Raw genomic sequence first — 24,532 nt, forward strand, 5'->3', positions numbered from 1 at the left:
TGGTTAAGATAATGTTATCAACTCAAACTGTAAATTAGAACAACTGAGATGTGACTTTAAGGTGTTCAACAAAATAATAAAAGGACAACCCTACTTCAGGATTCTAATTTAGTTAGCATCAGAGTCTCCATTTCATTAGAGAGAGATTGAAGGGAGAACTGTCTTTATTCCAAAATAATATATTATTTTAAAGAAAACTCCAAGGACAGGAGAACCTTCATTTTTCATATATCTAAATCAAATTTTATATTTAATTAGGCATTATTAACTTTGAAGATAAATGTCCTTGTTTTCATTGGTTAAATATGAGCTTTCATGGCAAGCAATATTGATGTGAACATTACTATACAGGTTTTTCTATGTTTATAGATCATCATCCTTAGAACAGTCTTAATTTGCCTTTGTTCTTGAAAGACCAAATATCATTTAACTTTTTGAAATCCTGATAGATGGAGTGAACAGTGCTAAATCATAAAGATGAATAAACAATACACTTTCAAGATTTTTACCTAATTTAAAATGTCCTCTTCTATTGCTTTTATAATAAATTAAAAGTCTCTCTTCCACATTTAGTAATTTGTAGAATGATATCTATGCATTTAGATAGAAATTGTTTTTCTAAAATTTTCACGTAAACACATCTTCACTCAGAGAGAAGCCAGAATATAATTAATTATATTAGTTCATTTTTCAAAGTAGTAACTGATGCTCTTTTTAGAATTATTTACCCAGTATTATCATTTTTTAAGTTGTAATGAAGTTTTTACTTAACTGTGCATGTTTTATTTATTGCCACTTAGTAATGCTTAAATAAATCTGCTTAAAATTGTTGTCTTTAGAAGCTCTATGACAAAATTAATGACCACTCATTTGATAACAGACTTGTAACTGAACAAGCTATTTTATGTTGATGTGATTGATGTGAGCATTGTTAAAACCAATTTGTTTGAAAATCCATTGGTATTTTATCTAGAGCTATTATTGCAATATCTTCAAGAGTATCTTTAAAATAATAGTGACAATATAATAATAATATTCGTGGACAATATAAAAATAAACAGTGACTGAGGCTTTTTAAAATTTCTGCGCTGCTTGGAAAATAAGGTTTAACTTGCATAAATGTTTGTCATGGAGGTTTTTAATTTGCTTTAATGGATGTTGTTCTCCCTATGCCATATGTATGTATTTAAAGAAAATTGTATTAATATATTTATACAATGCAAAAATCTCATTTTCTTCTTACAGATATGGAGTTTTGATATAATTTTAGGTGTTTTAGGCCTCCAAGAGAAAAAAATCAAAATGTGAGATGGGAGCATTTTTGTTTTTGGTGGGGCACAATACCTGAGCGTTCCTAACAAACATGAATATGGGTAACACTGGACTTTAAAGATTACTATATGTGCTTTATTTATGATACATTATTAATGATTTTGTTAATCATACTTCATCATTAGATTGTGTCCTTGGAAATTTGAATAACTTTGCACATTTTTCACAAACTATACTTAGGTTTAATTTTGTATGCAGTATAAACTTTGACAGCTTAATTTTGACTTTTGATGGAATAATTGTTAATTAACAAGTCTATGTTTCCTAAAATGTTAGTTATACCTTCTAAAATAACCTTATTTTTTAAAAAATCACAGGCAGAGCATGAATGCAGAACATGAAAATGGACCAAGTTCCATTAAAACTGAGGAAAAGGCAAAAAGGTAATATAAAGTGGAGTTTATGTTAAAACTATTAATTACCTCATTAAAAATAACAAAAAATTAATAGAAAACTGTCTGAAAATTATGTCATGTTACTCTTACTGGTAATTTTGAAGCTAAAATGCATTTTGAGGATGAGAATCTCTAATATAAATAACTCCACTAATATTTGTTAAAATATATATTGCTATATAAAATTAGAAAGAAATCTTACCAAAATATCAAAAATTTAAATTTATTTTTTAAAAGTATATTAACAGACTGAATGATCACAATTATTAACATTTCCATACTAATAGTTCTTTTGATTTCTAAGACATATATAATTAAGAATTTGCCTCCCAAAAATTGATTAGACTGTCAAAGCACTTTATACATATCACTCCTATTAATAAAAAGTTTTTCCTTCTGCTTTATTAAATGTAAAAACAGTATATATAAGATGCAGGTAAAAATAATTGAGTTGAAAGGGTAGTCTTTTTGAATCAAGTTATGCTTTTATACAGATACATAAATTTTACACATAGTCTAAAAAATACAGGACCTACATATTAGTTGTACATTATATCTTATGATCTCTAAATGCTTATATTCTTTCAAGGAGATTGCCTTCTCTTTTCAGTTGTTTTAAGTATTAGAAAAAAAAAGGACTGCTTTATATATTTCCATTCAGTCTCTCTAATATTGCTTGTAACCTTCCAATTCTCAGAGAAGTTGCAGCTAAAATCCATAACATAGTGGTTAGAAATTATTATTTTTGAAGCTACTGCTCTTATCTAATACTGGTCATATATTCCATGAAGTCTTCTGGAAAGAGCAAAATCTTTTACTTTCTCATAAATGGAAATACAAAAAGAAAGTCTTCCATTAGACTTTGTATATTCAAAGTACTGTAGTGAACATATATTTTTATAGTTACTTTTCCACTGTTTATTCAATTTTTAAATTTCACCAAATGGGATACTTCAAACAAAGGTAAAAGCTATTCCATTTTTGCATCAATTGCTTATTTTCTATGGAGTATCCAAAAATTCCTTTCAGGAAGCAAAACATTCCCTTTCCCACCTCACAACTTTGATCACTCTACCATTAAATGAAATAGTTAGGTGTCTGTATTTTAATATAAAGAATAGCAACAACAAAAAAATTATGATTTGTCCAGTTAAAGCTATTTACACTATGGGGAACAGATATAATAAACAAACACAATTAAATCAAGTGTGTTTGCTAGTCCAAAACTGTATAATTCCTAATTTTAAAAATAGTATATATACATATATACTGATTTACTTTAAATGTATATTTATCCATAAGTCCATTTATTCATTAACTAATGCTTACTAAACATTATCTTGTACAAGTGTCTTATTCTCAACACAGAGGACACAAAGCGACCAAGACAAGCAAAAGCCCCTGTCTCATGGAATTGACCTTCTAGTGGTAAAGACACACAATGAAGAAGTACTGATAAGTGCTATGCTGAAAATTAAATTAATATTGTTACATAGCATGACTGTGGCTTCTTTATATTAAGTGGTAAAGGAAGTCTTCTCTGAGGATGTGATATTTAAGCCGATGTATGAAAAGCATGAAGGAACCAGTCATGAGAAAATCTGGGGGAATTCCAGGCAGAAGGAATAGTTTAATGTGTGAGACTTTAGAGTGTTTTGAGGGTAGAGAGAACAGTGTGCTTGGTACACAGTTGATGAGCCAAAGAGAGGCAAAAATGAGATGGGGGTCAAAGAACATTTATGAGGCTGCTACAGTAGTTTAAGCAAAAAAGAAAAAACAAGGTGGCTTTTGTTAGAGAAGAAGTAGTGAAGATGGAGAGAAGTGGATGGATGTCGGGTATGTTTGAAGACAGGGCTTGCTAATGGATTGGCCCTGAGGGATGAAGAGAGAAAAATTGAAGATAAATTCTACATTTGAAAAATAAGAAATGTAGTCAGTGGTGGTGCAGGAGTAGCAGGTTTGGAGGGAAAAAAATCAGGAGTTTGGTTTTAGCCATGTAATGCCTGAGATACCTGTTAGATATTCAAATGGAGATATTGAGCAGACAGTTGTATATAAGAGTTCCAAGGAGCGATCAGGGCTAGACATCAAGATTTAGAAGCCATCAATATATATATGGTATTCAATGTTTTTAAATCACCTGGGAAAAGCCTGTAAGATAGAGAAGTAGGGCTTGATTGAGATCCAAGGCATGTCAATGTAGAAGTTAGGTGGAGAATTAGAAACCAGCAGAGGACCCTGAGGAGTGTAAGGTAACGTAGAGAACAAAAAAACCAATTGGCCATCTGGATTAAATGCTTTAAGAAGCCAAGTTTAAAGTAAAGAAATGGCCATTGGGCTTGGCAACATGGAAGTTACTGACGATTTTGACAAGGGCAGTCTCTATGAAGTAGTGAAGTCAAAGCCTGATTGAAGTGGATTGAGAAGATACTTTAGAAAAGAAGGTGGAGTCAGTATCTATACACAACTCTTTCAAGAAGTTTTACCATAAGAAAGCAAGAGGAACAGGGCAGTAGCTGAGTAGTTGGAAGTAGATATGGGGTCAAGAAAGGTGTGTGTGTGTGTGTGTGTGTGTGTGTGTGTGTGTGTGTTTAGAGAAAGGATGCTAGGGAATATTTATATAAGAATGAGAATGATCTGGTAGAAAGGGGAAAACTGATTATGCAAGAGAGAATTTAATTAGAAAAGGCTTTGAGAAGTAGAAGGGTTAGGATTCATAGCTTAAGTTGGAAGGTTAGTTTTTGACAGGAGGAGACAGAACTACAATGGGAGGGAAGGCAGAGTGTGTAATATGCAGATAGGTTGGTAGATTTATGGTAGAAATGTAAGGATGTTACTGTGTGAGTAGTCTTACTTTACCAAGAGGAAAGAAAAGTCAGTATAAGGAGTGGGAAGCAGGTATAGGCTGGAGAGATGTGTAAGTAGTTGGAAAGGGGGAACACACACACACACACACACATAAACATATATATGTGCATATATAAACATAGTCAATGGGAATTTGTATGTAATACACCACAGGAAAAAGACCTATTGTATAAAATATATTAAAGCCATTTTACTAAATATTTTTGAGACATCTTATTTGGAAGACCTGAAACTGAATTCTGAGCTTTTCCAAGGATGCTGATAACAGAGTCCCCTTTCCATAATGTAGAGATTAAGTGAGGACTTCTCAATGCCATAGATACTTCCCATGTTTTGTTATTTTTGTCTACTACAGTGTAAAAGACAGAAACATCTTGTAGCCATTCTAATTCAAAGCTTATGAAAATTAGTTAATGCTTAAAGATGTGTATTATATATTCAAGCTGTCAATTTTCTCAAAACACTATTTTGAGATGGTTTGAGCCCACATCTGAAATTAAAATAAATAACTAAATAAAGGTAATCAGGCTCTAATCGTTTGGTAAAACAATATTTTATTTTGTTTTGTTTTCATATAAAAACATCTGTCGTTTAGGAGAAACACAAGGGCGATATTTTTTTTTTTCATTGTGCCCTGTCTATCCTATAGGAAGGATGTGACTTTTTCATTGTGCTTGGAGCTTTATTTCTGGATAGGCTGTATGTAATTCAGTGTGTTGGAATTTATACGTGCATATTTGTTCTTTGGATTTGATGTAAAATTAGACTGTGAATAATGGAATAAGATTGCTCTCCATTTTTTTCTGTTTTAGCATAGCCAAAAATATAAAGATATATGTGTACATATAAATATGCATTTGATTAAATTCAATATTTAAATGGCCATATCAAGTATTAAATGGTAGATTTGACAGTTGCAGTGTATTCAAAATAAAAAAGTTATAAAAATCTTTGTAGCACAAATCCTAAAAAGTTTATTTAAATACTAAATAGTACATTTATATTAAATGCCTAGATAACAACTGTCTAGGTTGAGACAGTCCCTCAGAGAGTAATATTTGACTAATGATAAACTGCAGCTGAAAACATTTTTTCTTCCTATGATTTTTAAAATGTATCTCTTTGTAACCTGTCATAAAGTTATTTATCATTAATTATGGATTTAGCACTGTACCCATCTACTCTTGCAAAAACGGGAAAAGATCTGTTTGTGAGAAGGAAGTGCAGCACTGCATTATTTTTTCTCTTTAGTATTACATCACTATTTAGAGCTTCAATATATGCCTTTCACTCAGGTTCCTTACACAGCCTATGTTCTTTTTTCTGGTTGTATCACAATATGGTAGAAAGATAAACACAGTAAGAGGGTGTTTACAACAGAACTGCAATCCTACCTATTATCTACTTCACTATGACAACGAAGTAGTCCAGACTTACTTGAAGGTGGTATTGTTTTCATCTTATAAAATCTACTGTAATATTATGATGTTCCATGTATATTTTCACATGCTGGCATGCTTACAAGTTATAGTGTTATAGAATGCTCAGCTCTCAATGAGGGATTGTTTGCGGTGAATTGCATTACATATGTCATCTATCTATTTGCTGAAAGAATATGGTGTTTAGCAAAACTACCTGCTGAGCAACATAAGATTTTTGTACAAAGTACAAGTTACTAATTATTGTATTTTATTTTTCTATGATTTCCTAAGAGGCATTATCAGGGTCTTACAGATGGAGTAAGCCTGTTTATTAAAATATCTATTAGCAAATAAAAGTTACAGTTCTGGTGGTTGAATTTGTGACTTTTTTGTATTGTCGTGTTGATCATATTTAATATAATTTATCTTTTATTCTATTAAATCTAGATGCTTTTTACATATATTAGTAATTTTGGAGACAAAATCATAGCTGTAATTTTTCACAATAATAGCATTAAGGTCAAGACATAAATTCACATAAGTCACTGTAAATAATTAGCACATATTTTTATAGTGATTTTATATCAGCAAAATATTTTGTGAGATTCAAGTGAATTAAATTGTTCATTGCATAGGTAATACTGTATACAAACTGCAGATGACTGACAGATACACATAATGTACAACTGTTCAAACAGCTTTAGACTATCAATATTTATTCCAAAAACATCCAGTAAATTACCAATCATGGATTTTCTATATTTTTTAAAAGTTTCTGGTAAGAAAATATAGTAAAAGTATCCTGAATTAATCAGAATAGCACTGTACTCACCATATCTCACTCTTCTCTCTTTTATAATTCTTACCACAGTTCCAAAAGCCAGTATGAAATTTAAACTGGTAATAAAGTACTTGAAACTTCCTTTCCTTATACAGGTATCTTAAGAAGCCTTCATACAATTAAGAACCATTTTTAAAGCTTCTTATTCTCATAATAAGGAGACCCAAACTAACTTCTTAAATCAAGTGAAACCAATTTTTATGCTGAGCCTTGAGTGTATTGTTGAGAGCTGTTTCGGTTGGCAAAGCACCAAAACAGCAGATTCAACCATATGAAGTATTCACTTTTTTAAAGATTGTTAGTTTCAAAACTGACATTTTCTAGATTATTGAGTAGATTGTGGGTTTCATGACCACTATTTCATCTCTAATAATAAGAAGCCAACATATCAACTACACTTATCTAAGATAACTATTTACTTAGCTAAATTTTTGTAAGAGAATTATGTACCTTAAGATAACTATTCACTTAGCAAATTTTTAAAAAAGAATTATGTTATCTGCTTAAATTGACTGAAAAGTTGGATATCCAATCTCTCCATTTCATTTCCAGTGTTCACCGAATGTTTTGTATGAAGCAAAAACAGAACTCAACCTAGGGGCAGAAAATATCAACTCCAAACAGGAAAAATTGTCTGTACACTAAAGTTTCCTGAAACATAAGATTTCTACTTAGCTCTAAGGAAAAAAAAAAAAAGTCAAAATCCGGCTGTAAGTACTTAGCTTCCAACTTTTATCAAAGTGAGTCACAATACCCAGACACACAGAAAAGTAATTAATACCTCACTGTAAATTCAGTGTCAGAAGTTAAAGGACCACATTTAAAAATCTTACCCATATAATAAAAATTGCAGGACAAAGGAAGATAGGAAATTGTTTATTGAACACCTACTATGTGCCAAACATACACATACCTCTGTTACCTACTTATTCCTCAAAACCACCAGATGAGATATTTAGTGTCTTTTTGAAGGTGAAGAAGCTGAACAATAGAGCAGCGTTAACTGGCCTAAGGCTACACAATAAGGCGGAATATATTTCCATACTCCATTTTTTCAAGGACATTGGTAAGTAAGTTCTTTTGGATACGCAACTATAAGGTTTTTTTGTTTTTGCGTTTTGTTAGTTTTCATCTTTCAACAAGAGTCACTAGCCCAGAACATTTTTTTTTTCATTGTAAAAATAACAGAACCGCATTTGAAAATTTGCAAAATAAAATAAAATGCATCCCATGATCATGCAAATACAATCTTTCCCCCATTATTACTTTTATATAATTCCTTCTAGTCTCTTTTTTCACCCTGCTAATCCACTTAATAGGCCGAAATTGATAAGCCAAAGAACAGGTAGGGTAGTAAATATAACACTAGGTAGCTGGAGGGGGTAAAGAATCTCATACTCCTGGCTAACAAAGGAGATAAGTCATTTACTATTGCTATAATACCCCAGAGCAATTTAAGAGGGTGGCTAACTTTAAGCATTGGGACTACAGATTCCTAACCACCTGCCGATTTGATTCTGGGGACTGTACTCTAATCGCAGGGGATTATGCCTCGTGGAAATCTCTTCAGGAGATCAGACACCTCAGAAACCAGGTTCAGGCAGACTTCCTTTGCCGAATAATGCCTGTGAGTTTATCTCCTCTCCTTGCCCGCACGAACGGTTTTGCTTCTCCAGGACTCCGGGGTCTGAGGCCTAACAGCCTGTTAAAGGGTGGATGCGATGGGCAACCAGGCAATTCTGGCGTACTTCTCGCCCTAGAGCCTATAGTCGGGTCCCGCAGTTGTCGCCACCGCGCTGCGCCCATGCTCGACGTCGACGCAGACTCCTCAGCGCTCTGGGCGCCACAAAATGCGCCGCTCCCTCTGAGCTGACTTTCCCGAGAGGGCGGAGAGACCGTGCGGCGAGAAAGGCCCGAAGCCAACGCGGACGCCGAACACTTCCCAGCAGGCTGTGCGCAAGCCTACAACTCCCATTATGCTCCACCGGGGAACAGCGCGGCTCCTCGCTGGGAGGCGGCAGTTCACCCCTTCAACCTCGCTTACACTTCTTCAATACTGCTCGCTATGCCTCTGGCATTTGGGGAGCTCTTCAGTCCCTTAACGGGAGCACGGCGGCTGACGCGCTGAGACCTGAGGAGGCGTGGCTCCGCACCGGAAAAACCTCCGGTTGCCCGGGGAACGCCACGCACCACGGCGCCTGACCCGCCACTGATGCTTGGGCTGAGCCAGAGGCTACCCCTTCACCCAACTTGCGGAGGCGGCTTTGCTCAGGCCCAGGAATCCTTCCTGTGGAGGCCTAGAGAGGAAGGCTGAGGGACGCCCGGACCATATTCCCATTGCAGAGAGGGATACGAGCGAGTGTGTCCATTCCTGTTCTTCAGCAGCTCCCGGGCCCGCAGGACTAATCTCAAAGACCAGGTATCTCCCCAACCCCAATTTTTGTACCCAGCGCCACCCCCCAGTCCCCTCCGCCACCAATTTTAGAATTGCTCTTCCTCATGGTTTTCACTCCGTGTGCTGGTTTCTAATGTGTGAGAACTAGAAAAGAAGAAGTGGGCTATGGACCCCAGAAAACTCATGGAACTGCTTTGGGTGAATTTTTGTTTGATTGGATGGTTTTAACACTACCCGATTTGGGCCTCTTTGCTGTGTGGGAAGTATAATTGAAATTTCATCATCAAAGACTGAAAGCTGAATAAAAATATTTATTGGGGGTAGTGAGAGTGTGCTATAATTCACTCTAGAAACATTTTTAAAGTTACAAAGTACCATTCATGGTGTTTTCTTTGCTCGACCACTCTCTCTGTGTAGCCTACCTTCCAAGCTCGTAACTATGGGTAACATCCTAATTCTTCAGGACTTTTCTGGCAACAAGTTAAAAAAAAAACTTTAGAAAGCAGATTCTGGGACTTCCCTGGTGGTCCAGTGGTTAAGACTCCTCGCTTCCACTGCAGGGGGCCCGATTCAATCCCTTGCTGGGGAACTAAGATTCCCTCGTGACGCCTGGAGGGGCCAAAAGAAAGAAAGAAAGAAAAGAAAAGAAAGCCGTTCCTCAGATAACAGCCAAGAGAATTTGATTGGCTGGTTTGCAGAGAGAGGAAAACAGTAAAATAAGAAACTGGAAAGGTAGATTGGAGCCAGATTGTGAACAACTTTAAAAGCTATGCATGGAAGTTTAGACTTTATCCTAAAATCCTGAAGTTCTCAATAGTGACTGTACATCAGAAACACTGTGTAGCTTTTTAAAATACAGATGCCCTGATTCCATCTTCAGAAATACTAATCCAGCTAGCTGATTCCAGTGTGCAGCCAGGGTCGAGAATCATGGCTATAGGAGTAGGTTGCTACAGAAAACTTTCACTGTATCTCCTCCTGTGCACTTAGGACATGGTTAATGAATGTCCAGTGACTTAAGTTATCTTGTTTCCTTATTTCATGCAAGCAAAAAGTAAATTTATAAAGATGTATAATTACTAAGAAATAGAAGCATATATAAAGCTCTATGATAGTTGTTTATAAAGCAACTTCAATAAATGTAATTATATCTCTTAGAACAACTGACTTTTTTTATTTTATTATTTTTTTAACATCTTTATTGGAGTATAATTGCTTTACAGTGTTGTTAGTTTCTGCTTTATAACAAAGTGAATCAGTTATGCATATACATATGTTCCCATCTCTCTTCCCTCTTACGTCTCCCTCCCTCCCACCCTCCCTATCCCACCCCTCTGGGGCTGATCCCCCTGTGCTATGCTAGCTATCTATTTTACGTTTGGTAGTGTATATATGTCCATGCCACTTCTCTTTTAAATTGCATATCCCACAGTATTTCAATAACAAGCATCAGGTGTTTGATAATCCATGAAAAAGGGGACAGAAAATCACAATCCGATGTTCTATGAAAAAACGAATATTCACGTATCAAGCTTTTGACAATCAATGCTTTATTGTAGATGCCCAGAGGGGGATGATATGAGAAGTGGTCATATTTTTTAAAATCTATTCAAAATTGTATGGGAATTGGAAAACAGGATATAAACCTATATCAATACGCTTAGTACAATTAATAACAAAGTGAGTAATAGCAAATTTGCCTTGAATTAAAATGGTCTGTGTGAATTGTTTCATGATATCCGAAGGCTAACTTAAAGTAGATTCTACAGATGTCTATCCCTAAGCTGAGATTTAAAGGAATGGGTTGAGTGAGATTTGAATCTCCAACACAAGGAGAGAAGTCGATTCAAGCGGCACAAATGGAGTACCTGAAGTCAAACCCATCCCTTGGGTAAGACAACTGTGGCCCCATGTTTGGGTGGGGCGCTTTACCTTCTCTTTTCTGCACATCATTGGAATTCAGTTTTGAAATTTCTGTCCATAATGATCTCTGAAGGGGCCTAAGCAAAACTAATGATGCAGCCACCTTTCAGATGCAGTTGTCTTGGAAGCTTCTTATTTTTTAAGTTGCTGAATCCTCATCCTTCAAGGTATGGTCTTGCCTTTTTGGTGTGGAATAAAAAAAAATACTGAAGGAGCTGTAAGATGACAAGCTTCTGGAACCTTAGATGGAGATGAGAATAAATCTATTAAATGAAACTGATATTTAGAGGGTTTTTTGTTTTGTTTTGTTTTGTTTTTTAAGAGAACTTTAAAAATGGTGGTTTGGAGAGTAATAGGAAATGTTTGGAATACAGGTGTATTGTAGTTACTGCTGTAGCAGTCCCTGCAGCAGTTGAGGGCTGGCAAAAGTAGTATCTCTCTTCTCCCACCACATAATAATGTTTTGGGAGGTGGGGGTGGTGATGGACCCAAAGGAAGAACCTTTGGAAAGTTTCATTTGGAGACCTGAAGTCTAAATCTAACAGTACCTTAGAAGGGTATGAATAGCCATAAAGTTATCACATAGCCAGCAACGCATCATCAGCAGTTTTATCTGACTTCAAAATGCTTGTGTTTGGATTACTGACGGAGTTTTTTTGAAAGTTTGCATTGGAAGGATTTTTTTTTCCAAAGAAAGAATTGATAAACAAATGAACACTTCAGGGACAAGTTAACAAAGAAACTTTTATGGTATTTGAGAAAATGAGATGAAAATGTAAGATTGGTATTTACATTCATATTCTTTACTAGTACACTAGTTAAAATTCTTTTAAAATGATACTTAACAGGATAGTTCATGTAAGTTATAGTTTCAAAGAAACAGGTGTTTATTAAGGTTCAAATTGTGTGTGTGTTTTATACACAACCTTCTTCCCAAATGGATTTGTGGTGACTTACAAAGATATACGTAAGGACTAAGGAAAAATTAAGATAAATATATCAGTTAGGATTTTTTGTTTCTTTGGATAGAAGACATAACCTAAACTGGATATAATCAAACAAAGAAACAAAAATGGTGAATTCAATGTTTATTACTTTGTATTACTGCAAACTACAAGGGGGCTGGCTTTAGAAAAAGATTTGACCAGTGGCTCAAATGATGTAGCCAAAATCTCAGTTATTCTCTGTTATTCTGGTCTGCCTTCTACTTTCTAAGCTTCAGCATCAGGCTCACATGAACGCCATTGCCCATCATTGTTCCAGATTTCCAGAAAAGGCTGCAAATATTCTCAGGTATCACAAATGGCAGACTCCACATGATTGTGAGTTTAACCACATTTTCTTCTTAAGTAGTATATGTTACGATGAGAAATGTCCAGTTACTTCAAGGGCATTATTGTGTGTTGCCAGGTGTTATTATCCGCCAATCTGCATTTCAGTTAAGACTCCTTTCTGGTAATCAGCTTAAACTCTGTTTACTAAATGCAAAGCTACATTGACATGGTTTTCACAATATCACTGTGTCTTTAAATTCTGAAATTTGGGATACATATGCTCATATTTTCTATTCTTAAGGTGCCTGTGGGTAATATATCTTTTTTTTTTTTCCCCTGACTTGCAGCTGGTTTGTAAATACTTGACTCACATTATGGGATTGCTAGACAGACTTTCAGGCTTGCTTGGCCTGAGGAAGAAGGAGGTTCATGTTTTGTGCCTTGGGCTGGATAACAGTGGCAAAACAACAATCATTAATAAACTTAAACCTTCAAACGTAAGTATATTTATTAGATACTTTGTGTATTTTCTTTTTTTTAAAGGACTGTTTTTATTTTTTATAATCCATTATTTTTTTTTTATTGGAGTAAATTTGCTTTACAATGTTGTGTTAGTTTCTGCTGTACAATGAAGTGAATCAGCTATATGTATACCTATATCCCTCCCTCTTGAACCTCCCTCTCCTGCTTCTCCCACCATCTAGGTCATCACAGAGAACCAAGCTGAGCTCCCTGTGCTATACAGCAGGTTCCCACTAGCTATCTATTTTACACGTGGAAGTGTATTTATGTCAAACCTAATCTCCCAAAAGTCGTCCCACCCTCCCTTTCCCCCCATATCCACATGTCCATTCTCTACATCTGCGTCTCTATTCCTGCCCTACAAATAGGTTCATCTATACCATTTTTCGAGATTCCACATATATGCGTTAATACACAATATTTGTTTTTCTCTTTCTGGCTTACTTCACTCCGTATGACAGACTCTCGGTCCATCCACGTCACAAAGAACCCAATTTTGTTCCTTTTTATGGCTGAGTAATATTCCATTCAATATATGTACCACATCTTCTTTATCCATTCATCTCTCATTGGACACCTAGATTGTTTCCATGTCCTGGCTCTTGTAAATAGTGCTGCAGTGAATATTGGGGTGCATGTGTCCTTTTGAATTATGGTTTTCTCTGGGTATATGCCCAGTAGTGTGATTGCTGGGTCATATGGTAGTTCTATTGTCAGTTTTTTAAGGAACCTCCATACTGTTCTCCATAGTGGCTGTATCAATTAACATTTCCACCCACAGTGCAAGAGGGTTCCCTTTTCTCCACACCTTCTCCAGCATTTATTGTGTGTAGATTTTTTGAGGTTGGTCATTCTGACTGGTGTGAGGTGATACCTCATTGTAGTATTGATTTGCGTTTCTCTAGTAATTAGTGATGTTGAGCATATTTTCATGTGCCTCTTGGCCATCTGTATGTCTTCTTTGGTGAAGTATCCATTTAGGTCTTCCACCCATTTTTTAATTGGGTTGTTGGTTTTTTTGATATTGAGCTGCATGAGCTATTTATATATTTTGGAGATTAATCCTTTGTCCATTGTTTCCTTTGCAAATATTTTCTCCCATTCTGAGGGTTGTCTTACCATCTTGTTTATGGTTTCCTTTGCTGTGCATAAGCTTTTAAGTTTAATTAGGTCCCATTTGTTTATTTTTGTTTTTATTTTCATTACTCTAGGAGGTGGGTCAAAAAAGATCCTGCTGTGGTTTCTGTCAAAGAGTGTGTTTCCTGTGTTTTCCTCTGAGAGTTTTATAGTATCTGGTCTTACATTTAGGTCTTTAATCCATTTGGAGTTTATTTTTGTGTATAGTGTTAGGGAATGTTCTAATTTCATTCTTTTACATGTAGCTGTCCAGTTTTCCCAGCACCACTTATTGAAGAGGCTGTCTTTTCTTCATTGTATGTTCTTGCCTCCCTTGTCATAGTTTAGGTGACCATAGGTGCGTGGGTTATCTCTGGGCTTTCTATCCTGTACCATTGATCTATATTTCTGTTTTTGTGCCAGTACCATACTGTCTTGATTACTGTAGCTTTGTAGTATGGTTTGAAGTTGGGTAGCCTGATACCTCCATCTCCTTTTTTCTTTCTCAAGATTGCTTTGGCTATTCAGGGTCTTTTGCGTTTCCATACGAATTGTAAAATTTTTGTTCTATTTCTGTGAAGAATGCCATTGGTAGTTTGATAGGGATTGCATTAAATCCGTAGATTGCTTTGGGTAGTATAGTCATTTTTGCAATAATGATTCTTCCAATCCAAGAACATGGTATATTTCTCCATCTGTTTATGTCATCTTTGATTTCTGTCATCAATGTTTTATAGTTTTCTAAGTACAAGTCTTTTGCCTCCTTAGGTAGTAGGTTTATTCCTAGGTATTTTATTCTTTTTGTTGCAATGTAAATGGGATTGTTTCCTTGATTTCTCTTTCTGATTTTTTGTTGTTGGTGTATAGGAATGCCAGAGATTTCTGTGCATTAATTTTGTATCCTGCAACCTTACCAAATTCATTGATTAGTTCTAGTAGTTTTCTGGTGGCATCTTTAGGATTTTCTATGTATACTATCATGTCATCTGCAAACAGTGACAGTTTTACTTCTTTTTTTCCAATTTGTGTTCGTTTTATTTCTTTTTCTTCTCTGATTGCTGTGGCTAGAAATTCCAAAACTGTGTTGAGTAAGAGTGGCGAGAGTGGTCATCCTTGTCATATTCCCGGTCTTAGTGGAAATGCTTTCAGTTTTTCACCATTGAGAATGATGTTTGCTGTGGGTTTCTCCTATATGGCCTTTATTACGTTGAGGTAGGTTCCCTCTGTGCCCATTTTCTGGAGGGTTTTTATCATAAATGGGTGTTGAATTTTGTCAAAAACTTTTTCTGCATCTATTGAGATGATCATATGGTCTTTATTCCTTAATTTGTTAATTTGGTGTATCACATTGATTGATTTTGCATATATTGAAGAATCCTTGCGTTCCTGGGATAAATCCCACTTGATCATTATGTATGATCCTTTTAATGTGTTGTTGGATTCTGTTTGCTACTATTTTGTTGAGGATTTTTGCATCTATGTTCATTAGTGATACTGGTCTATTTTATTTTTTTTGTGATATCTTTGTCTGGTTTTGGTATCAGGGTGATGGTGGCTTTGCAGAACAAATTTGGGAGTGTTCCTCCCTCTGCAATTTTTTGGAAGATTTTGAGAAGGATTGGTGTTAGCTCTTCTCTAAATGTCTGATAGAATTTGCCTGTGAAGCCACCTGGTCCTGGACTTCTGTTTGTTGGAAGATTTTTAATTACAGTTTCAATTTCATTACTTGTGATAGGTCTGTTTATATTTTCTAATTCTTCCTGGTTCACTCTTGGAAAATTGTACCTTTCCAAGAATTTGTCCATTTCTTTGTGCTTGTCCATTTTATTGGCATATAGTTGTTTGTAGTAGTCTCTTATAATCCTTTGTATTTCTGCGGTGTCAGAAGTGATTTCTCCTTTTTCATTTCTAATTTTACTGATTTGTGTCCTCTTTTTTTCTTGATGAGTCTGGCTAAATGTTTATCAATTTTGTTTATCTTCTCGAAGAACCAACTTTTAGTTTTATTTATCTTTGCTATTGTTTTCTTCATTTCTATTTCATTTATTTCTGCTCTGATCTTTATGATTTCTTTCCTTCTACTGACTTTGGGTTTTCTTTGTTCTTCTTTCTCTAGTTGTTTTACGTGTAAGGTTAGATTGTTTTGAGACTTTTGTTTCTTGAGGTGAGATTGAATTGCTATAAACTTCCCTCTTAGAACTTCTTTTGCTGCATCCCATAGATTTTGGGTTATGGTGTTTTTGTTGTCATTTGTTTCTATTTTTTTTTTAATTTCTTCTTGATTTCTTCAGTGATCTCTTGATTATTTAGTAGTGTACTGTTTAGCCTCCATGTATTTGTATTTTTTGCAGTTTTTTTCCTGTAATTGATTTCCAGCCACATAGCATTGTGGTCAGAAAAGATGCTTGATACTATTTCAGTCTTCTTAAATTTACTGAGGCTTGATTTGTGACCCAAGATGTGAACTATCCTGGAGAATGTTCCATGTGCACTTGAGAAGAAAGTGTATTCTGCCACTTTCAGATGGAATGTCCTATAAATATCAATTAAATCTATCTGGTCTATTGTGTCATTTAAAGCTTGTGTTTCCTTATTTATCTTCTGTTTGGATGACCTGTCCACTGGTGTAAGTGGGGTGTTAAAGTCCCGTACTATTATTGTGTTACCGTCGATTTCCCCTTTTATGGTTGTTAGCGTTTGCCTTATGTATTGAGGTGCTCCTATGTTGGGTGTATAAATATTTATAATTGTTATATCTTCTTCTTGGATTGATCCCTTTATCATTATGTAGTGTCCTTCCTTATCTCTTGTAACAGTCTTTATTTAAAAGTCTATTTTATCTGATACGAGTATTGCTACTCCAGCTTTCTTTTGATTTCCATTTACATGGAATATCTTTTTCCATCCCTTCACTTTCAGTCTGTATGTGTCCCTAGGTCTGAAATGGGTCTCTTGTAGACAGCATGTTTATGGTCTACTTTGGTATCCATTCAACCAGTCTGTGTCTTTTAGTTGGAGCATTTAATCCATTTACATTCAAGGTTATTATCGATATCTGTGTTCCTACTACCATTTTCTTAATTGCTTTGGGTTTGTTTTTGTGGGTCTTTTTCTTCTCTTGTGTTTCTTGCCTAGAGAAGTTCCTTTAGCGTTTGCTGTAAAGCTGGTTTGGTGGTGCTGAATTCTGTTAGCTTTTGCCGTTGAATCTGAATGAAATCCTTGCTGGGTAGAGTAATCTTGGTTGTAGGTTTTTCTCTTTCATCCCTTTAAGTATATCCTGCCACTCCCTTCTGCCCTGCAGAGTTTCTGCTGAAATATTAGCTGATAACCTTATGGGGATTCCTTTGTATGTTATTTTTTGCTTTTCCCTTGCTGCTTTTAATATTTTTTCTTTGAATTTAGTTTTTGTTGGTTTGACTAATATGTGTCTTGGTGTGTTTCTCCTAGGGTTTATCCCGTATGGCACTCGCTGTGCTTCCTGGACTTGGGTGACTATTTCCTTCCCCATGTTAGGGTAGTTTTCCACTGTAATCTCTTCAAATATTTTCTCAGACCCTTTCTTTTTCTCTTCTTCTTCTGAGACTCCTATAATTTGAACGTTGGTGCATTTAGTGTTGTCCCAGAGGTCTCTAAGATTGTCTTCAATTCTTTTCTTTCTTTCTTCCTTATTCTGTTCCTTGGCAGTTATTTCCACCATTCTGTCTTCCAGCTCACTTATTTGTTCTTCTGCCTCAGTTATTCTGTTATTGATTCTTTCTAGTGTGTTTTTCATTTCAGTTATTGTGCTGTTCATCTCTGTTTCTTTGTTCTTTAGTTCTTCTAAATCTTTGTTAAACATTTCTGTATTTTCTCAATCTGTGTCTCCATTCTGTTTCTGAGATTCTGAATCACCTTTACTGTCATTACTCTGAATTATTTTTAGGTAGGTTGCCTATTTCCTCTTCATTTATTTGGGCTTGTAGATTTTTTACCTTGCTCCTTCATCTGAAACATATTTTTTTGTCTTCCTTTTTTTTTTTTGATGGGTGGGATTGTGTTCCTGTTTTACTGGTAGTTTGGCCTGAGGCTTCCAGCACTGGAGTTTGTAGGCTGTTGGGTGGAGCTGGGTCTTGGTGCCGAGATGAGGACCTCTGGGAGACCTCACTCCAATGAATATTCCCTGGGGTCTGAGGTTCTCTGTTAGTCCAGTGATTCGGACTCAGAGCTCCCACTGCAGGATCCCGCAAGATGTGTGGGGCAGCAAAAAAAAAAAGAAAGAAAAGGAGCAGAACGATAACAAAGAGTAAAAAATAAAATTAGATTAGAAAACTAACAGATTTGTTAGAAAGAATAAAAATATAGTTGAAACAACAATGGAAGGTAAAACAGAGCCACAATAGTAAGGAGAAAAAGAAAAAAAAAATCCGGAAAAAGCCTTGGCTGTGGGGGGTAGGGAGTAGGCAGGGGCTGGTTTCAGGTGGGGGCGGGTCCTATGCTTAGGACCAACAGAGCAGGAAAAGGCCCTGGAGGTGCTGGGTGGGTGGAGCGGTGAGTCTTAGGCTCAATGCAGCAGGAGGAGCCTCAGCAGGAGGGGCCCAGGCAGTGCCTCTGGCCTTGGAGGGTGGAGCACCTGGTCCAGGACCCCAGCAGGCTCACTGGGCCCTAGTGGGCAGGGGAAGTGCTAAGCATATTCCCCCCAATCCTCTGATCCTGGAAGGACCCTCCCCATTGGCCTCTCTTCTTTTCCCCTCTCCCTCCCTCTTATGCCCCTGGGACCCACACAGCCAGAGGAGATCCCGGAAGGCAGAGGACCAGACCTGGAAGCCCAGCAGGCTTCCCGGGGCCAAGTGGGCGGGGGAAATGCCCACAGTGCCTTCCGTGATCCCCTGGCCCCAGATGGTCTGCCTCTCCTCCTCTTTCCCCCTCCTCCCTCCCTCCCATTCTCCTAGGACCCACAAGGCTGGAGGGGGCCCTGGAGATCAGAGCACCAGGCCTGGGAGCCCAGCAGGCTTCCCGGGGCCCAAGTGGGTTGTGCGGAAACGCTGGCTGCACGTCCCCTGATCCTCCTGCCCCAGAGGGCCCCTCCCTCCCGCCTCTCCTCTTCTCCCCTTGCCTCCCTCCTATGCTGCTAGGACCCACGCTGCCCGGAGGGGGCCTTGGAGCCCAGCAAGCTTTTTGCGGCCAAGTGGCCAGGGCAAAGACCTGTCGCACTTCCCTGATCCTCCAGTCTGGAAGGGCTCCTCCCACCCACCTCTCCTCTTCTTCCCCTCACCTCCCTCCTATGGCTCTAGGACCAACGGGGCCTTGGAGGGTGGAAGACCCTGCTGAGGAGCCCTGAGGGTTTCCCAGGGCCCGACTGGGCAAGGGAGACGCTAGGTGTGCTCTCCCTGATCCTCTGAGCCGCCCCCCCCCGAAGCTCCCTCCAGGCATGGGAACCCCTCCCCTCTCCCACCCACCCCTCAGGTGCACCAGTCCTGTCTGGCCTCCACTTCTCCTCCCCGCTCAATCCCCCCTCATGCTACCCAGTTGCTTGGGGGTTCCTCCCATCTCCTAGGGCATTGAGGTCCCCCACCAGTGTCCAGCAGGCACCCTAGTTGTGGAGAAACGCGAACTCCGCGTCCTCTCCTGCCACCATCTTGACTCCACCCCCTGTATTTTCTGCTAAAGAAAGATAAGGCAGGATTATTTTGTTTGCCATTGTAACTTCATTATCATGTTATGAAATCTTGTCAAATTCGTGGTACCTTAAATTAATAAGTATCAGCCAGCCATAATTTGCAGTGTATTTTATGCAGGTAGGTAGGTAAATCTTTATTATTTAAACTGGAGTATTTTCCAAATGTCTTTGCTTCTCAGATGATCTTCACAAATTTGTGGAATTTACTTTCAGGTAGCATTGCCTTCTTTTTGGCTCTCTCTTTACAAGAAGAGCAAAGCAAAGGGAAAGGTGAATCATTTTTATAGGTTCTAGGATAATTAGACAGTTTCCCAGGAGTGTGGTATGCATATCAGTAGTAGCAAGCAAGATGACTGAGTCATTTACATAGTAAGTAATGGAACATATTATTTTAATAACTGAAATATATATAAAGCTAGCACATCTACCACATAATGCATGAGTTACAGTTAGGTTCTGCTACATATAAAGAAAACCCACATAACAGTGGACTGCATAAGATACTTATTTTTCTGTCATCTAAATAAGTCCAGAAGAGGTATTCCAAGGCTGGTGTGGCAGGTGCATGGTCCAGGCATCTTCCATCTTTCTGCTTTGATATCCTTAGTGCCTGGTTTTCTTCAAGATCCTCAGGATCTCCACATGGCCACCTTAGTTAACTATCTTATCTATATTCTAAATCACAGGGATGAGAAAAGAACAGGGCAAAAGAATAAGCCTTCTTGCTAAATAAGCCCTCTTTAAAGAGCTTACCTAGAAGCCCCAACTAATGACTCTTTTACCTCATTGGCTGAGGCTGGATTTTTTTTTTAGGCAGGACATATTGCTGCCTCCATTAGTAATAGGGCTCCTGTAAGTATGAAAGAAGAGGAGAGTGGATATTGGGTAGACAGCTAACATTTACAGTTGTAAGTACTTTTATCTAGGTAAAAACCATTAGTCAATCAATGAAAAATGCTGAGTAAAAATTAATATAGACTGCATACAGACAGAACAAAAATTAGGAAGCTGGTACTCTTAATGACTGAATGGCTGGAGAGTGGGAAGCATTGCTCCTAAATATGGTAATTGAAGGTGGACTTCAGTGCCTCCAAACAGTGCTTCAGGTTGAGCAGAATGAGAAGCCTTACTGCCTTTTTTTTTTTTCTTTCTCCCAACGGCTTCAGTTATACTTCTGTTTAGTTCGAGATTGCTTTGGAATTACAAAAATGCCATTATTTCTTTTCTTCTTGTCATCATTCCCTTCTTCTATGTGAGTGAGTTTGCCATGTGAAAACAACTAACTGCTGGTGTATTTTCAGGTGGGAGTTTGTTTGAGGCAGCCGTGATAAGAAGTTGAAAATGGATTTGCAAAGCAATTTAGGTGTTTTAAGGGGCTCCCCAGCCAAGCTGGAAATCAGCTGAGATATACATGCTGAAGTCAGGCAGAGATAAAAACTAGCAGTTTTATTGAAAAAGGTGATTGTGGAGGGCAAGGTTTAGGTCTGGCCAGAGGACTTGCTAACACTCTAAGTTATGATTCGTGTCCCAAAATTCAAGCTTTCCTACCCAGGGAAAGATCCTGCTCATCTAGGTTTACTGCATGCTTAAGAACAGGTGAGAATGCTCATCTAGGTTTACTGCATGCTTAAGAACAGGTGAGAATGTCATCTAGGTTTACTGCATGCTTAAGAACAGGTGAGAATGCATGGTTTCAAGAAGCATATGGCTCTCAAAGAGACAGAGGCAGAACCAAGGATGTCGGTTTCCATTTCATAAACTGAGAAGTCAAAGAAGTCTCTTTTTTTTAATCCCCTATGAAGAGGAATAAATTTGGAGAGGGGAGACAGAGTAACTAGAAGTATTATTTTAATGGATTTCTCTCTATATAGAAGCAGAGAAAAAGAGATTCTTCCCCAATAAGGAAAAGAACAGGTCAAAAAGTCCATATACATTGGAGTCTGTCTCCTGACCTAGGTGATTATGAGAGATTTCTTCAACAGTCCTTGAGAGGAAGATATAGCATCCTACCCAATTGAATGGGGTCTGAATTGAATTTAGAGAATGATGGATGTATGGTAAAAACAGAACTACGTGCAGCTGTGCTTGGGTCCATAATTAGTTCCATGGATCAGCTATTAGCAGATCAACCTGGGCTAATAGTTAAACTTAGTGGCTGGTGACCTGCACTTCTGCAGGTAAGGCTGTGAGCAAGATTATAAGGAAATTCTTTAGGTAGGGTCCTTTAGGTCCTATCCTATAGGAGATATTTCCATTTTTCTCCACGTGAAGGAATATCCTCAAAAGTAATTTTTTTGTAAAAGTAGTCTCAAATAAGTACAAAATGATTGAAACCAGAGCCACAGTTAATAGCCCCAAAGTGGACCAGCGCCCCCAGTGCCTACTATACTCAACTTGGCAGAAATGTCATTCAAAGAACAAAACAGAAATTACATTATCTTTTTCCATCATCCCCAACAGTATAGTGATCTTCTGTCCCAAGACATGGTTATTACCGTAGGGATAATCTTTGATATGGGTGGGAACAGCTTTCTTCTCTAAACATTATTGGTCATTTGTTTGGGGTAGAAGGGGAAGAAGGCAGCATGAGCTCAGTCTATCATCTTGAAATATTCTAATATCCCAATTTCAGACTAGTCCTGTGAAAGTTCTACTAACCCTGCCTAACACACCACATTAGTCAGGGAGAGTCCTCAGGAAAACCTAGGCTTGCAGCCAATAAGTAAGACTTTTTAATTAATCTTGTTTTGCTTTCCAACATACCTATCTCTCTGCTACCTCTGATGAATTATGGAACTAGCCTAGACTATCTCCAGGGCTATTATTAAGGAGATAGCCTAATTTCTGACACCACTTCCTGAGCCTTAATCTTTAGCAACTATCCTGTCTCCTGAGAACAATTGACCTCTACATCCTGAGAGCAGAGTAAGTTGCTTTACTTTAAAAAAATTTAAAAAACAACTTGGTGACAGAAGCCAAGAGGACACTTGAAATGGGACTTCTTAAAAACCCCAAAACCTCTGTCATTCAGGCACAGATATAACACTTGCTTCCTCCCTACCTTTGAACTCAAGAAAAGTGTCTTGTGAGCTTACATCCACTATGAGAAATTCATTATTTTTTTTTTACATCTGTATTAGAGTATAATTGCTTTACAATGGTGTGCTAGTTTCTGTTTTATAACAAAGTGAATCAGTTATACATATACATATGTTCCCATCTCTCTTCCCTCTTGCGTCTCCCTCACTACCACCCTCCCTATCCCACCCCTCTAGATGGTCACAAAGCACCGAGCTGATCTCCCTGTTCTATGCGGCTGCTTCCAACTAGCTATCTATTTTATGTTTGGTAGTGTATATATGTCCATGCCACTCTCTCGCTTTGTCACAGCTTACCCTTCCCCCTCCCCATATCCTCAAGTTCATTCTCTAGTAGGTCTGTGTCTTTCTTCCTGTCTTACCCCTAGGTTCTTCATGACATTTTTTTTTTCTTAAATTCCATATATATGTGTTAGCATACGGTATTTGTCTTTCTCTTTCTGACTTACTTCACTCTGTATGACAGACTCTAGGTCCATCCACCTTATTACAAATAGCTCAATTTTGTTTCTTTTTATGGCTGAGTAATATTCCATTGTATATATGTGCCACATCTTCTTTATCCATCATCTGATGATGGACACTTAGGTTGTTTCCATCTCCGGGCTATTGTAAATAGAACTGCAATGAACATTTTGGTACATGACTCTTTTTGAATTATGGTTTTCTCAGGGTATATGCCCAGTAGTGGGATTGCTGGGTCATATGGTAGTGCTATTTTTAGTTTTTTAAGGAACCTCCATACTGTTCTCCACAGTGGCTGTATCAATTCACATTCCCACCAGCAGTGCAAGAGTGTTCCCTTTTCTTCACACCCTCTCCAGCATTTATTGTTTCTAGGTTTTTGGATGATGGCCATTCTGACTGGTATGAGATGATATCTCATTGTAGTTTTGATTTGCATTTCTCTAATGATTAATGATGTTTAGCATTCTTTCATGTGTTTGTTGGCAGTCTGTATATCTTCTTTGGAGAACTGTCATATAGGTCTTCTGCCCATTTTTGGATTGGTTTGTTTGTTTTTTTGTTAAGAGCTGCTTGTAAATTTTGGACATTAGTCCTTTGTCAGTTGCTTCATTTGCAAATATTTTCTCCTATTCTGAGGGTTGTCTTTTGGTCCTGTTTATGGTTTCCTTTGCTGTGCAAAAGCTTTGAAGTTTCATTAGGTCCCATTTGTTTATTTTTGTTTTTATTTCCATTTCTCTAGGAGGTGGGTCAAAAAGGATCTAGCTGTGATTTATGTCATAGAGTATTCTGCCTATGTTTTCCTCTAAAAGTTTGATAGTTTCTGGCCTTACATTTAGGTCTTTAATCCATATTGAGCTTATTTTTGTGTATGGTGTTAGGAAGTGTTCTAAACTCATACTTTTACATGTAGCTGTCCAGTTTTCCCAGCACCACTTATTGAAGAGGCTATCCTTTCTCCACTGTACATTCCTGCCTCCTTTATTCCTGCCTCCTTTACCGTATGTGCGTGGGTTTATCTCTGGGCTTTCTATCTTGTTCCATTGATCTATCTTTCTGTTTTTGTGCCAGTACCATACTGTTTTGACTACTGTGGCTTTGTAGAATAGTCTGAAGTCAGGGAGCCTGATTCTTCCAGCTCCGTTTTTTGTTCTCAAGATTGCTTTGGCTATTTGGGGTCTTGTGTGTTTCCATACAAATTGTGAAATTTTTTGTTCTAGTTCTGT

At 37.4% G+C, this 24,532-nt stretch overlaps 1 protein-coding gene across 4 annotated transcripts in view; it reads left to right on the forward strand.

Annotated features, from left to right (window-relative positions):
- The first annotated feature begins 7,765 nt into the window (after positions 1-7,765).
- ARL6 (ARF like GTPase 6) overlaps positions 7,766-24,532 on the forward strand; it is a 51,682-nt gene continuing 34,915 nt past the window's right edge. Inside the window, exons 1-3 of one of the 4 annotated variants that reach the window (XM_027102885.1) lie at positions 7,770-9,276; positions 10,998-11,143; positions 12,797-12,946. In XM_027102885.1, coding sequence (XP_026958686.1) covers positions 12,824-12,946 — 123 coding nt within the window. In that variant the 5' untranslated portion in view covers positions 7,770-9,276; positions 10,998-11,143; positions 12,797-12,823. Of the gene's footprint in view, positions 9,277-10,997; positions 11,144-12,796; positions 12,947-24,532 lie in introns of all 4 variants that reach the window. The other 3 variants (XM_027102894.1, XR_003432107.1, XM_027102874.1) reach the window with 3 other exon arrangements.

Source organism: Aethalodelphis obliquidens, unplaced genomic scaffold (genome assembly GCF_003676395.1).
Source record: "Aethalodelphis obliquidens isolate GAN/ISIS:26980383/991018 unplaced genomic scaffold, ASM367639v1 scaffold1, whole genome shotgun sequence".
NCBI lineage: Eukaryota > Metazoa > Chordata > Mammalia > Artiodactyla > Delphinidae > Aethalodelphis > Aethalodelphis obliquidens.